Source organism: Canis aureus, chromosome 10 (assembly GCF_053574225.1).
Source record: "Canis aureus isolate CA01 chromosome 10, VMU_Caureus_v.1.0, whole genome shotgun sequence".
In the NCBI taxonomy this organism is placed as follows: Eukaryota; Metazoa; Chordata; class Mammalia; order Carnivora; family Canidae; genus Canis; species Canis aureus.
Window position 1 is genome coordinate 29574407 of NC_135620.1, and position 13679 is coordinate 29588085.

Here is a 13679-nt window from a genome sequence, read left to right on the forward strand (position 1 = left end):
TATGTTGGTAACTCTACATGTATAATTGTGTCCAAGAACTCTGATGCTTTTGTGAAATGTCTGTAACATTTTCTTAACATTTTCTCCCATCCTCAGCATTTCAAACTGACTCTAGCTTTATTTAAAAGAAAGTGTGCTTTTTTTCCCTTAAACCACTGTTTGTTCATTTCTGTTTATTTATTTATTTTTGTTCATTTCTGTTTAATGCATGTTGAAGGAAATTTAACTTTTACAGCCTTAGCCTGTGTACTAATCTTCAAAATACCATAGACATTTCTATAATTTGATGGAGGCTTTTGCATCATGTTTGTCTTCTTTGATCAGAAATGACAATGTTAACATCAATAGATTCTTAGGCTTTTCTGACAGGAAATGTTTTTGAGAATGTATAATCAGTTAAGGGCATGCTTATCAATAAATAAATTTTCCCTGCAAAAATAATCAGAAATCCTATCAAAATAGCACTATGGACAAAATCTCTTTTCCCTAGTACTCCCCATGAAATGGTCATGCCTGATGCTCATGGAAAGTTTTTTTAGATGAAGGTATTTACTTTGTGTGCTGACCATCTTTCCAAATAGCCAGTTTGCATAAATTTTAGGTCCTTAATATGAAAAAGGTCCTTGTAGTCTAGAGTCAACCTTTCTTCTGTCAAATTTGTATCACTTTTCTCTTCCCCTGGCTGACGACTTCTTTCCAGACCCTGCGTATTTTACCGTAAACCTTCTTTATTCCTTCCCTACCCACATATATGCCTACCCACCCCCAAGAAAGATGAACATCTTCCTAAACCTTCGCTCCCTTTTTTTTTCTTTTCCCCTTTCTGGGCTATGAATGATTAGAATTAGTCCTCTCCCATTTTGAAAATGTGTCTGTACCCATCCTCACAGTTTGTTCATTCATTTTTAAAAATTATGTGTTCTTTCAATCATTCATTCATTCATTTTTCATCCTGCAGCCACAGTGTTGTACGTGCTGTTCTGGGTACCGTGAAGAAAAGACTTGTAGGCGTGGCACTGATGCATGGGTTTTGTCCTGTTGTAGGAGGAACAGTCAGTGAAAGTGTCATTTGGGCAGGGCTTTAAGAGAGTTGCAAACAAAGTCTGTGGGAGGATTGAAGGTGGGGGAGGAGGCCTCCTTGTGCCTTCCTTCCTGAGGACCATAGCTTTGTGCCCATGTTTGGCAAGAGTTAGAATCAGAAGCAAAGGAGGTAAAGAGCAGGACAGTGATGGTTTGGGGCTGGATTCAGCCTTGTTATGTGAAATCAGGGTGCTGCAGTCATATACGCCAATTACTGCAGATGGCAGAGAAGAGTGGCGTATTAACCTGGGGCTAGGGCCTTAGGTAGGTATGTTCTCCACTTATAAACATGAAACCAGTTAACAATTGTTAAGAACCAATTGCCCATAAATCTAGGTAGTTTATGTACTTTACCCTGTTTTTATAGGAAACCTTTAATGTAAGTATTATCCCTTCTACAGATGAACAAACTGAGGCTGATAAAGGTTCAAGATCACAAGATCACGCAGCTAGTAAGTAGCAGAGCTTAGAATTAAAATCCAAACCATTTTTTCCTTTGAGGGTTAATTCCAATTTTAATAAAATATGCACAAAGGAACTAATAATACCATAGTAAAATATAGCACTTGCAGTCTTAAACAGGAGTGTTTTTAAGTCAGTTTGACAAAGAGGAATGTCTGCAGAAAGCACAGCCATTGTCACTCATGGCCACTGTGTATGGTCACACATGGTCAGCTGTGACCTGTACAGTCTTAAGTGGTTGTGGACCAAATGTTGGAGTTAGATACCTGCAGACTGTGCTTTTTACTCATTTTCATTATGATATTTGAATTGTGTTCTTACTTTAAAAGGTTAGATGTATTTAAGGAGGTTGGGTAGAGAAATGAAACAGGCAACTAGGTAATTATTTCAGCAACTATAACATACTGTGGCCTAGCTATTAATGATTTTTACATCACAGGTGTCTGGCTGGCTTAATCAGAAGAACACACCACTCTTGATCTTGGGGTTGTGAGTTCAAGCACCATGTTGGAAGTCAAAATTACTAAAAAGAAAAAAAAAACTTAAAATCAAACAAATGATATCTACTTCAAGCATAGTGCCCTTAAATCACTATAGCCTTCTTACTGTTGTCCTTTGTCGAGATGTTTATACACCTAACTACACCTAAAGGCAAAGAAAACTTCCCCAACCAACCCAGTCTACACTGGGGAATGACATCAAAGAGGAAAATACCCTTTTATTTTGTTAGGCATGTGAGAAACTAGATGGCAGAGCTCAGTCTACAACTAGGAGACTGTAGGAATATGCTTGTTGGGAGGGAGCCACCCAACCAACCCAGCCCTCCATCCAAATCGTTAGCATTTGTCCTGAATTCCTTATTCCAGGCCCTCGTCTCCCACCTGGCCCATCACAGTAAGTTCCCCCCTCACCTTTCTCCAACTATGGCGATATAAACCTGGATCACTTTTCTTTTATACTTAAACCTCTCAGTGGCTTCCTTCGACCCACAGAATAATGTCCTGACTTCTTGGAATAGCAAAGAGACTGCCCTCCTCTCTTCTTCCTCCCCATAGCCTGACTTGTGGGCCCCAGACCATTTCTGCCGGCTTCTTTTTTCCTCCCCTCCCACATAAGAGTGGATGTGTGGAGAGTAGGAGACTCCTGTTTGACAGGTGCCAAGTGCCAGCTAGTAAATGTGGAAGAATTACCAGAGCAGCTGAAATCAGTATATCACCACCGTCACAGGAAAGATTGGATCAGGCACGACTCGTCAGTGGATGCTAAACCTAAGCAGATATGTAGGAACAGGATATTTGCATGGTATTAAAGGCTCTCTCACAAATTGCTTATTAGTTGTAAGGGAAAAAGGGGGATTATAATGTGGAGAAATTGAACTACAGTTTGTTTAGGATCAAAATTAACATCACCATTGAGAGGCAGACAGACATCATGGACCTCCAGATGTGATATCCTAAGAATACAACATTATCTGTGTGGTGGTCTATCCAGGAATGTATAGCTTGAATCTAATCATGAGGAAACATCAGGCAAATGCTGTATTAAAAAGGAGGGAGAGGGAGAATTGTATTCTTCAGGAGTATCACTTATGATCATAAAAAGACAAAGAATGGGTGTAGAAATGTTCCAGATTAGAAGGGGCTAAAGAGAAGTGGCAGCAAAGTACAGTACCTCCTGGATTTGCCCCTGAGAGCAGGGATGGGGTGGGGAGAGTTGGAGAAACCATGAAGATCATTATTGGCTCAGTTGACAAAATTAGAACATACATGGTTGATCTAAGTATCATATCCATGTTAGATTTACGAAAGTTAGTAACTGTACCATGGTTATGTGAAGGGAAATGCCTATTTTTAGAAAATACACAACTGACATATTTAGGAGTAAAAGCTGGTGATGTATGTAGCTTACTCTTAGATGATTCTGGGTGGACTGTTAATATTTATATAACAGACACACATACAATTTTTATATATGTAAATATACATGTATATAAAATAGAGACAGAATATGCAAAAATGGGGAAATAGGAAAATGTTAAAAATATTGATGATAACAATAGGTGAATCTAGGTAAAAGGTCAAGAATACATAGGTACAACTCATATACTTGTAACTTTTAGGTTTGAAATTATTCCCCAGTAAAAAGTTTAAAAATTAGAAATATATATCATGACCACATGAATTTTTTTTCTAAATAAATATATATTTTATTTTCCATCCCTACCTTTTATCTTTCTCCTGTTTCTTTTCTCTCCTTTTTCTGTGCCCCTTCTTTTAGAAGTCCAAGGCTGGCGAGAAGGGTATCTCTGTGGGGCAGACAGTCATCACCAAGCACCGGAACACCCGGTATTACAGCTGCAGAGTGATTGCTGTGACATCGCAGACCTTCTATGAGGTCGTGTTTGACGATGGCTCCTTCAGCAGAGACACATTCCCTGAGGATATAGTGGTGAGTCAATTCCTGGGGTTCCTGCTCCCCAGTTTATTTTTGTATAACTAAACTAGCTAAACCTTTCAACAGTCTTTCTTTTCTTTTCTCTTTTCTTTTCTTTTCTTTTCTTTTCTTTTCTTTTCTTTTCTTTTCTTTTATTTTCTTTCTTTTCTTTCTTTCTTTTAAATATTTTATTTATTTATTCATGATAGACACACACACACACAGAGGCAGAGACACAGGCAGAGGGAGAAGCAGGCTCTATGCAAGGAGCCCGATGTGGGACTCGATCCTGGGTCTCCAGGATCATGCCCTGGCCTGCAGGCGGCGCCAAACCGCTGCGCCACCGGAGCTGCCCTCAGCAATCTTTCTTTTGGCTTTTGGAGTAACTCACTTCACTTAATATTCAATTCAAGTGTGCTTTTTGGCACTGCAAAGAAGTACTGTTTTCCAGGATGCTCTTAGAGCTCTTCATACTACATAGTAGTCATGAGAACTTAGACTCTTCTTCCCAAATTCTTTTAATTAAATGAAAAGTGTATGTGGCCAGGAAACATAAAATGCAAATTCACCAATTCTTTTCTATTACAGAACATGAGCATATTTGAATTCCTTTATTACTTCTTTTTCTTATTTAACTGGAAAATATGGCTTTTATTAATCTGACCTGACAGTGACGTCTGTAATCCAACAGAAACATCTGTGCATGTTTTGTATGGGAATAAAAAAAGTTACATGGGAAAAATGCTGTGACTTTTACTGATCTTCTTAACTTGTCTGGTATAGGGCAGCCTGGGTGGCTCAGTGGTTTAGCACTGCCTTTGGCCCAGGGCACAATCCTGGAGACCCTGGATAGAGTCCCACATTGGGCTCCCTGCATGGAGCCTGCTTCTCTCTCTCTGCCCGTGTCTCTGCCTCTCTCTCTCTGTGTGTCTCTTATGAATAAATAAATAAAAACCTTTAAAAAAAAAAACTGGTTCAGTATAGGATGCGTAGGTGTGTGCATATGTGTGTCTGTCCCCGTAGTTAACACCTTGGGAATGTGTCTCATGGGCTTGCTTTTTAATGGGAGATTTCAGAAGAAGAACGCTTTCTACAAAAGGTTTTTTGAAACCAAGTTCAAATCATATCTGAGACTAGGGTTGGTCCAGCAGTCATCTTTTTATCCCTTTTGTAGTAAAAAGAAATGTCATTTTGGGGGAGCCAGGCCTCAAAAGATGTAGTTGTAACCTCTGTTTTATCCTGGGTCTGTTGATGTTTTGTTAGAAGGGTATTTCTTAATGACTCTTTAATAATTATGTGTTATGTGCAATTGATAATTAAATGTAACCATAGGAGATTTCTCATAAATATTTCTAGAATTTTGTTTTCCTGGGGCAAAAGTAAGATTGATTCGGTCAGCTTTGTTATCCTTACTCTCTGTGCCATTAAGAGACACAAATATGTAAACAAAATGACCTTATTTGAAAGATGTTAAAGCAAATGAATTTAAACAAATAAAAAATCCCAGGACTTGATTATATAACAAAAGGATGAATTATGTTTCTTCACGGAATTCTACCTGGAGCTTCCCTTTATTGCAGTGCCATTGCCATTGATAATCAGCAGCCTATTAACAAGCTCTCCTTGTTAGAATTAGTTATGTCTTGAAGCACTCAATCCACAGTTACTGAGTGCCTCCTGTGTGCCAACACTAGGTGCTGGGAAAGATAATGAGAACATGTGATTCCTGCTCAGTCTAGGGGGTGGCGGGCTGTAAATGGGTGCTTTCTATACCATGTGAGAAATGCAATAAATGAACCAAAATCAAGTTACTACCTGTTGGGTCCAGAAGAATGGACTCCATAGGATTAGTAAGGGTTGACTCAGACACATCCCACAGGCCAGGACTGCATCAAGAACATGTTGTGTTTGAATTGATTTCATCCTGATAGCCCTACATGGTAAGCACTGCTATAATTTACATTTTGCTGCTGAGGAAACAGGCATCAAGAGATAAATAGTTTCCCCAAGGTCACATATAGTTAATCAGTGTCAGAAAGAGTATTCAAACCCAGGATCTGGCTCCAGAGCCTCTGTTCTTAACCCCTGGGAAGAAAGGAGAAAGGATGTGTGAGGGCAAGAATGCAAGACACCAAGACCTTGGCTTTCAGCCCTGTGCAGGTACATGCTCACTTCAGAATTAGTCTCCTTTAGTGCAAACTGTGACCAGTGAGCTGGCAGGGTCGAGGAGACTGCTGGGCGTTGTGGGGTTGGATGGCATGGCAGACTCCTGAACACGAGTCCCCAGCCTGAGCAAATAGGTCTTTAGCCATGACAGTGTTTAATGAATCCTAAATTCCCTTTCACTTCACAAGTCTCCACATACCCAGCCAGTTGTGAGCTTTCCTAAAATGTCTTTAGCTTGTATATTGGAAAAGAATGTCTGTGATCCTGGAAGTTTTTTGCAATTCTAAAAAGTCTCTCTTTTGACACCTTCTGTTTCCTCTCTCTGTGAACCCCATACAAAGATGACTTTAAGTATGTGAGGGTGTGTGGGTGTTGTGAGAAGAACACAGGCCCTAAAATTCATAGGATTGTTCAGAAGCCCTTGCTTTTAAGTAAGAATGAAGAAGCAAAATTCTTTACAGCTTGATTAACTATTACTTGGCATATCTTATAAGGATTTGAGGTTTAGCAGCAAGTGGTGCATGAGTGGTCACAGCCTTGGAGGGAGGTGGGGAGAGCACATGCATGTGCCTGAATTTGTGTGAATGATAATTTCTGCAGGCAAAAATAAAATATTATCATCTGTGAACAGGTCTTTTCTTTCATCTGATCTTTTCGAACCAGTAGGGTTTGTGTGTTTATATTTGATATAATAAGTATATTAAAAGTGTGTATGTATACATCTTAAAAGTGTATATATATTAAGATTGTGTGTGTATATATATATGTCGTATATATATGATATTTAAAAATTTTTGTATTTAAATTCAATTTAGTTAACAAATAGTGTATTACTAGTTTCAGGGGTAGAATTTAGTGATGCATCAGTTGCATATAATACCCAGTGCTCATTACATCACATTCCCTCCTTAATGTCCATCACCAAATCACTCCATCCCCCCATCCCCCTCCCCTCTCCAGCAGCCCTCAGTTTGTTTCTGAGAGTTAAGAGTCTCTTATGATTTGTCTCTGATTTTCTTATTTTATTTTTCCTTCCCTTCCCTTGTGTTCATCTGTTTTGTTTCTTAAATTGCCCATATAAGTGATATATGATTTTTTTAAATAAAGAATTGGCCTATGTGATTATGGAGGCTGCAAGGGCCCAAGATCTGCAGCTGGTAAGCTGGAGACCCAGGAGAGCTGATGGTGTGTTCTGAGTCCAAGTCCAAAGGCCTAAGAACCAGGAGAGCTGATGATGTAGTTTCAGTCCTGGAGCCTGCAGGCCTGGGGTCCATGGAGAGTGGATGTTTCATTTCAAGTGTGAAGGCAGGAAAAGCCAAGTTCCAGCTCCAAGCCAGTCAGACAGGAGGAATTCCCTCCTATTTGGGGAGTAGGGGGGTCTTTTCGATTCAGCCTTAACTTTTTTTTAAAGATTTTATTTATTTATTCATGAGAGACACAAAGAGAGAGGCAGAGACACAGGCAGAGAGAGTAGCAGGCTCCACGCAGAGAGCCTGATGTGGGACTGGATCCCAGGACTCCAGGGTTATGCCCCAGGCCAAAGGCAGGCATTCAACCACTGAGCCACCCAGGTGTCCCTTGATTCAGCCCTTAATTGATTGGATGAGGCCCATCCAAACTAGGGAGAGTAGTCTGCTTTACTCAATCTATCAATTCAAATATTAAATCAATCTAAAAACACCTTCACAGACTCACCCAGAATAATGTTTGACTAAAGATTCTTCGTCACCTTGTCACAGGAGAAGCTCTGATTTTATGGCAGAATGTAGTTTCCTTCTATATAAAGTAGCCACATTGTTTTGGTTGGTTTGTAGCACTCTGTAGATCCACCGCATTAGCCATATACTTTGTCTTGGTCATCATCTAGGCTTCCAACATAGCCAAGTCATAGATTTTATAAGGCAAACTTTTAAAATTTAAAGGATTATCAAGGATTGGTTGGGTTCTGTGTTTCTCACTGAAATTGATGAAAGCTGCATGATTAAGTGCCCGTGTAGTGTAGTATGTCAACTAGACCAGTTTGAGATGGGAAACTTGATATGTTTTAAAATATAATGTAGTATATAATGAAGTATACATATAAATTATACTTATTCCTGTATATGATATAATGTAAATATGCCCACAGCACCATTTTTCAGGCCATTAGTTGCCACAGTCATCCCACCTCTACTTTTGATCTCCGTCTACACCAGAACTGTCTTCTGGTAGGGATCCTGCCTGGTGTTTTACTGGGGAGTTTCATCAGGAGATAAGAAAAAATGTAATTGGTTCATTGCTGTCTCCACATCTTGCAGATGGTGGCAGAACAATTATTTGGTGGAAATACCAAATACATTCCACATTCCTCAGAGAAATTAGCTGATATACCTGTGGCATCTGACACTGGGGTACAAAATGATTTTTTTTTCTGTTTGTCTGTAACTCTAATCCACACAATGTGCTTATCAGGTGTGAATGCCTCTGGAAAGGCTCTTTCATCAAATGCAGTCCGACATCAGTCTTACTGGCTACTGAAGAACTGGCTTCTCTAAGCTGTGGGTACTTGCTACCTAAAGTAGCTGTAAGGGTACAGCACAATTTCAGCTTTTTAACTTTGAAAATCAAATTGAGAAAATGAAGTTTAATCATCCCAAGCTATTTATTTATTGCATGACATGAATGTAGTCCCTTATGTGGCCTGAGGCTTTAGTAAAGAAAGTCCCTCTGTTGTGGAATCATTGATAAACACAACAGAAGAGAAACCTCCAATGCAGGCTGGCCATTTTTGAAAATAAACTTGCTAGGCATCAAAATGCCTGTGCTAGGATTATGTAACTAGAGAGTATTTGGAACAGTAGGGAGAAGCATTCTTTGGACTACTAGGAAATTTCTTTCCATACCTAGGCACTTTATCTCTGTGATATCTAGAAAAATGTCCAAAATTTTTCTTCTCAACAATACACCTGCAGAATATGTGTATCAGCCCAGTTAAACTCAGTATGCAATCTGTAGCTGTCAAGGGAAGTAATAAAAGATGTATTGCTACATACCTCCATCTGTCAGTCTGAAATTGTGACACACTTCCTGATGAATTTTTTTGTCTCCTCCTATTTTGATGGGAGTGAAAGTTACCCATTTGAGAGAACACAATGAGTACAGTGATTCCAGGACCTCCTTTTAGCTGCTCCTAAAACCTGGGTTTCTTCTAACATGCCCAGGTTGTCATTAGAGTGATGGCTGCTTCCTTTCGTCTGAGCTCATTTCGAGGGAGGAGGGTGGTGTGGCAAGATCTAGATAGCTTTAGGACGAGCACTTAACATTCACCACTGGGTGTGAGAAGAGAAACAGGACCATTTAGAAATTTGACAGCGAGAGTCCATCACTGAAATTTCCATGAGGACTTGCTACATTTTTCAGCCTCTGTTGAAATGTGAAATAAGCACAAGAACTATACTCTTCAGGATTCTAGGGATGGATTGTCTGGCCTTTCATTTTTGTGGGGGGTGCCATGCAAACTCAAGTTCTTAGAACTCATTTTTTTTTTCTCAATTTGCCTATTAAGGCAAATTGCTTCAACTTTCAAACCTCAGTTTTTCCCACTAAAAAAGGAATAATAGTTTTTACTTTCTGGAATTACTGAAAAAACCTGACACAGTTGGCACAAAACCAAATTTTGTAGGATATTAACTTAAATCTGTAGAACATTTTTCGTTTTCCTTTTTCCTTCCCATTTAGTTTATGCTGTCTTTTTCTGGTCTTGGTGAAATTCAGTTAGAAAGGATGTTAGGAGGAATAGAATTCTCTTCCTACTCATTAGTTAAATGAGTGCTCGTACATGTGATATTTCACTGAGTCAGCTTACCATTTCCATTGCTGTAAAGCAGTCTTAGCATCTTCAGACTTTATAATAACCTAATTCTCTACATTTATGCTTGTATTTTTCTGGGTGTTTAAAGTGTTGTTTCAGTGGCTTTTTATAACAAACCCTGAAGTTCCAAAGTAAGTTCAGGTTCATTTCACAGATGTGATACTTGCCAGGTCACAAAACAAAACAAAACAAAAAACAAAACAAAACCAAAAAAAAAACCTTTGAAAAAGCTATGTCCACACTTCCCAAACTAGGTGGTGATGTAGTTAGGTCCAGAATGCAGGTTGTCCTCCTGCATCCCATTGCTTAGTGCTTCCATGCCTTGGGGCACCTTTCTAGGATGTCTGCTCTGTGACATAGCATACCTGTGGTAGAGCCCCTTGGACCTCCTTGGATAGGCCTGGTGTGGGAGCTGTCAGTAATCAGCATCCCACAGGCGCCACTTGGAAAAAGTAGGTGTAAGGGTGACCTGAATGTTCTAGAGGCAGAAGAGAATATTTGAAGGAGTTTGTTAAACTTTTTAGTTCCCAGAAACATTTTATGCTATGGATCCTGGGAAGCATTTTCAAATTCATATTGGCTCCTAGATTTTAAGGTTCTCTGGATTTTTGAGTCAGGTGGAAATCTTGCCCCATCTCAGACCATCTAGATTATGTTTGCTCCAGATTGATGCCCCTTACCTCTCTCTTCCTTTGACAGTCTTTGGTTCTTCTAGATAGGGGAAATTTGCCAGCGACATTTCTGAGAACTTTGGTTGGTTTGGGATTCCTGCAGATATGGTCCACATGGCATTTAACTGTTCAGGAATGGTACCCTTAGTTCTCTTTCTGGAACCAAGTTGCTGAGAGTATGAGGTGAAAGCTTTGCCAAATTTCCATTAACTTTTACTCCTTCAGGAAGCCTTTAATAAATGTTGTAAAAGAATATGTTATTAATTGGATTTTAATCTGTTTGATTTAAAGTTTACTTTTCAATAAATAAATAAATAAACAAATAAATAAAGTTTATTTTTCAAAGTCTTCAAATTCAACTGACAAACTAACTTATAAATTTAGTAATTTTTGCATAAAAAATAAATGCAAACTCACTTGTTCCCTTGTATTATTTATATAATACATACATTTGACAGGTAAAATCCTAACCATTTTAAATTTAAGTAATCAAATTTCCTTGGACATCTTTTTTTTTAATTAAAGATTTTATTTATTTATTTGAGAGAGAGCGAGAGAGATCACATAGAGAGAGGGAAAAGCAGACTCTTTGCTGAGCAGAGAGCCCAATGAGGGCTTGATCCCAGGACCCAGAAAGCATTACCTGAACCGAAGGCAGATACTCAACTGACTGAGCTACCCAGGGACCCCTTTTCTTGGCCATTTTAACATGATTATAGATTCAATATAAATGACTCTTACAAATGTTGTGATTTTTGTAAGCACTTAATGTCCACAACTAATTAATCAGGCATTAGCTTAGTAGTTCATATTCTCCTAGGTATTTCAAACATCTCCAAAAAACAACACATAAAACAGTTCAATATTTACAAATAAACTACTACACCTTTATAAAAATGGTTTGTAATGGAGAGCTTGTATTTAAACACAATTTAAAATAAATAAATAAATAAATAAATAAATAAATAAATAAATAAATAAATAAACAAACAAACACAATTTAACTGATAGGTAAGTAAATAGAATCTACCCAACTGAGGGGGAATATTACTGTATTGGCTAGGAGTTTAGAAAAAATAATCAAAGAACTTCAAGGCCATTCTGAGGAATCGAGTGTGGCTGTACTTTTGAAGACTAAACCCACAGTTGCTGGGCAGGGGCTCCTAATTAAAGACAGCTTTCATCTGTTGATTAGCTCTCTAAATGGACTCCAAGTGAACTGTCTAAATAAACGGTCTCACCTTAGTGGGGGTACGTACTTAACAGGCCCTGCTATTTTTTTCACTTGTGTGTAATTCTCATGTGGCTTTTTGTATGAGAGCCTGGGCACACCAATGGAACGTTGAAGCCCTTGTTTGAGTTGGACTCCCTTTCTCTTTTATAAATTGTATGTATCTCATTGACTACAGTTCTGCAGCCATCATATTGACAGCTTCCATTTAGCACTGGTGATCCTCTGAAGAAAAAAGTGTGTTATCACCCTGATATTTCATGTAGGAGATTAACTAGTTGCCCTGAAGGCACAATGTCAGTTACATTTTCCTTCAAATATATACTTCTTTCACTTGACAGTGTTTCTCTTATTTCTCTTTTGGTAATTATCTCAAGGTGATTGGTTTGGGAACTTATTCCCAGGAGACAGATTCCTGGTATTTCCTTCCCATCCTTTTCTTTCTAAAGGGGCTCAAGGTATAGAACATCTCATCTTCAGTCTAACAAAGTCAAAATAACTACCTTGAACTTGAGGGCAATGTTATTAATTTCCAGGACTTCCCCATCTCTTCTCAGCTCAGAGCTTAAGCCCAAGAGTGTCCGGCACTATGAATCAAATCCACCCTGTGTTTGGGAATATCCAATTATATCATTCATTCTTTTCGACTTACTTGTTCAGCACTGTGCTAGGCACCATGGGGAATTCAAAGATGTATCAACCTAGGTGCTAGGTGTAGGAGTAGTCCTGGGTATTCTGGAGGCAAAATAAAATACCCAAGTGGGTCTGAAATACTGAGAAAAAAGTTGTTCCCAGAAACATTCCATACTATGGGATTCTGGGAACCTCCTCAATTTTCAAGTCAGGTGGCCATGCAGACAGTACAGTGGCAGAGACCAGGTTGATAAAGAGGCCTTACCTCTTATTAGTGAGGCCACTTCAGCTTTGGGAATTCATGCCCCATCCCATTCTAGCCCATTTGTGTTAATTTGTTCATCACTGATGCCCCTTACATCTCCTCCCTCCAACCAGGAGCTGATCTGAAAGATTTTAAAAGAAAAATACCCAGTAAAGTTATTGTTAAGTTCTGAGATGGAAGCAATCATGATGGGCTAGAGTGTTGAGGAAGTTACACAGGGGAGGAGAGAGATGAGCTGGGTTACTAACTTTTAAGAGGTCTTTTATATCTTAGACACAAGTTCTTTGTTAGATATTTTACATTTTTTTTTCACCTGGCCTAAATTTCATTTTATGAATATAACTTTTTGTTTATGCATTTGCTGGTTGATGGACATTGGATTACTTCTAGTTTGAAGCTATTATGAATAATATTGCTATAAATATTTGTTTTCAAGCCTTTGTATAGATGTGTGTTTTCATTTCTCTGGGATAAATATTTAGAGGTAAGATTATTGAGTTGTATGATGAGTATATGTTTAGCTTTATAAGAACCTGCCAAACTTTTCCAAAGTGGCTGTACCACTTTGTAGTCCCACCAGCAATATCTGAAGTTATAGTTTCTCTAAATCCTCACCTACACTTGGTATTCTCGGTCTTTGGATATAACTATTCCAGTGGGTATGTAGTAGGATCTCAATGTGATTTTAGTTTTTATTTCCTTAGTGACTAATGATTTTGAGCATCTTTTTAAGTGCTTATTTGGCATTCAGACATCATCTTTTTTGAAAGGCCTATTCAAATATTTCACTTTTTTTATTACATTGTAAGGTGTTTTTTTATATTCTACATATGAATCTTTTGTCAGATGTGATTTACAAAAAAATTCTCCCAGTTTGTGTCTTGCCTT

General features: G+C 38.5%; 1 protein-coding gene and 1 long non-coding RNA gene across 16 annotated transcripts in view; one reads left to right on the top strand and one right to left on the bottom strand.

Moving 5' to 3' along the window:
- Positions 1–3920, bottom strand: part of LOC144322193 (uncharacterized) — a 50180-nt gene extending 46260 nt beyond the window's left edge. For 5 of the 8 annotated variants that reach the window (XR_013387744.1, XR_013387749.1, XR_013387748.1 and 2 more), the window contains exon 1: positions 3766–3919. This is a non-coding gene — a long non-coding RNA (uncharacterized LOC144322193). Of the gene's footprint in view, positions 1–1947; positions 2066–2732; positions 2811–3765 lie in introns of all 8 variants that reach the window. The other 3 variants (XR_013387743.1, XR_013387745.1, XR_013387750.1) reach the window with 2 other exon arrangements.
- KDM4C (lysine demethylase 4C) overlaps positions 1–13679 on the top strand; it is a 413529-nt gene that overhangs the window by 369359 nt on the left and 30491 nt on the right. For 7 of the 8 annotated variants that reach the window (XR_013387736.1, XM_077911907.1, XM_077911905.1 and 4 more), the window contains 2 exons: positions 1482–1532; positions 3820–3990. Coding sequence is in view for 7 of the 8 variants with exons in the window: in XM_077911907.1 (XP_077768033.1) it covers positions 1482–1532; positions 3820–3990 (222 nt within the window). In the remaining variant the exon portion in view is untranslated. The remainder of the gene's footprint in view (positions 1–1481; positions 1533–3819; positions 3991–13679) is intronic. The other variant, XM_077911906.1, reaches the window with a different exon arrangement.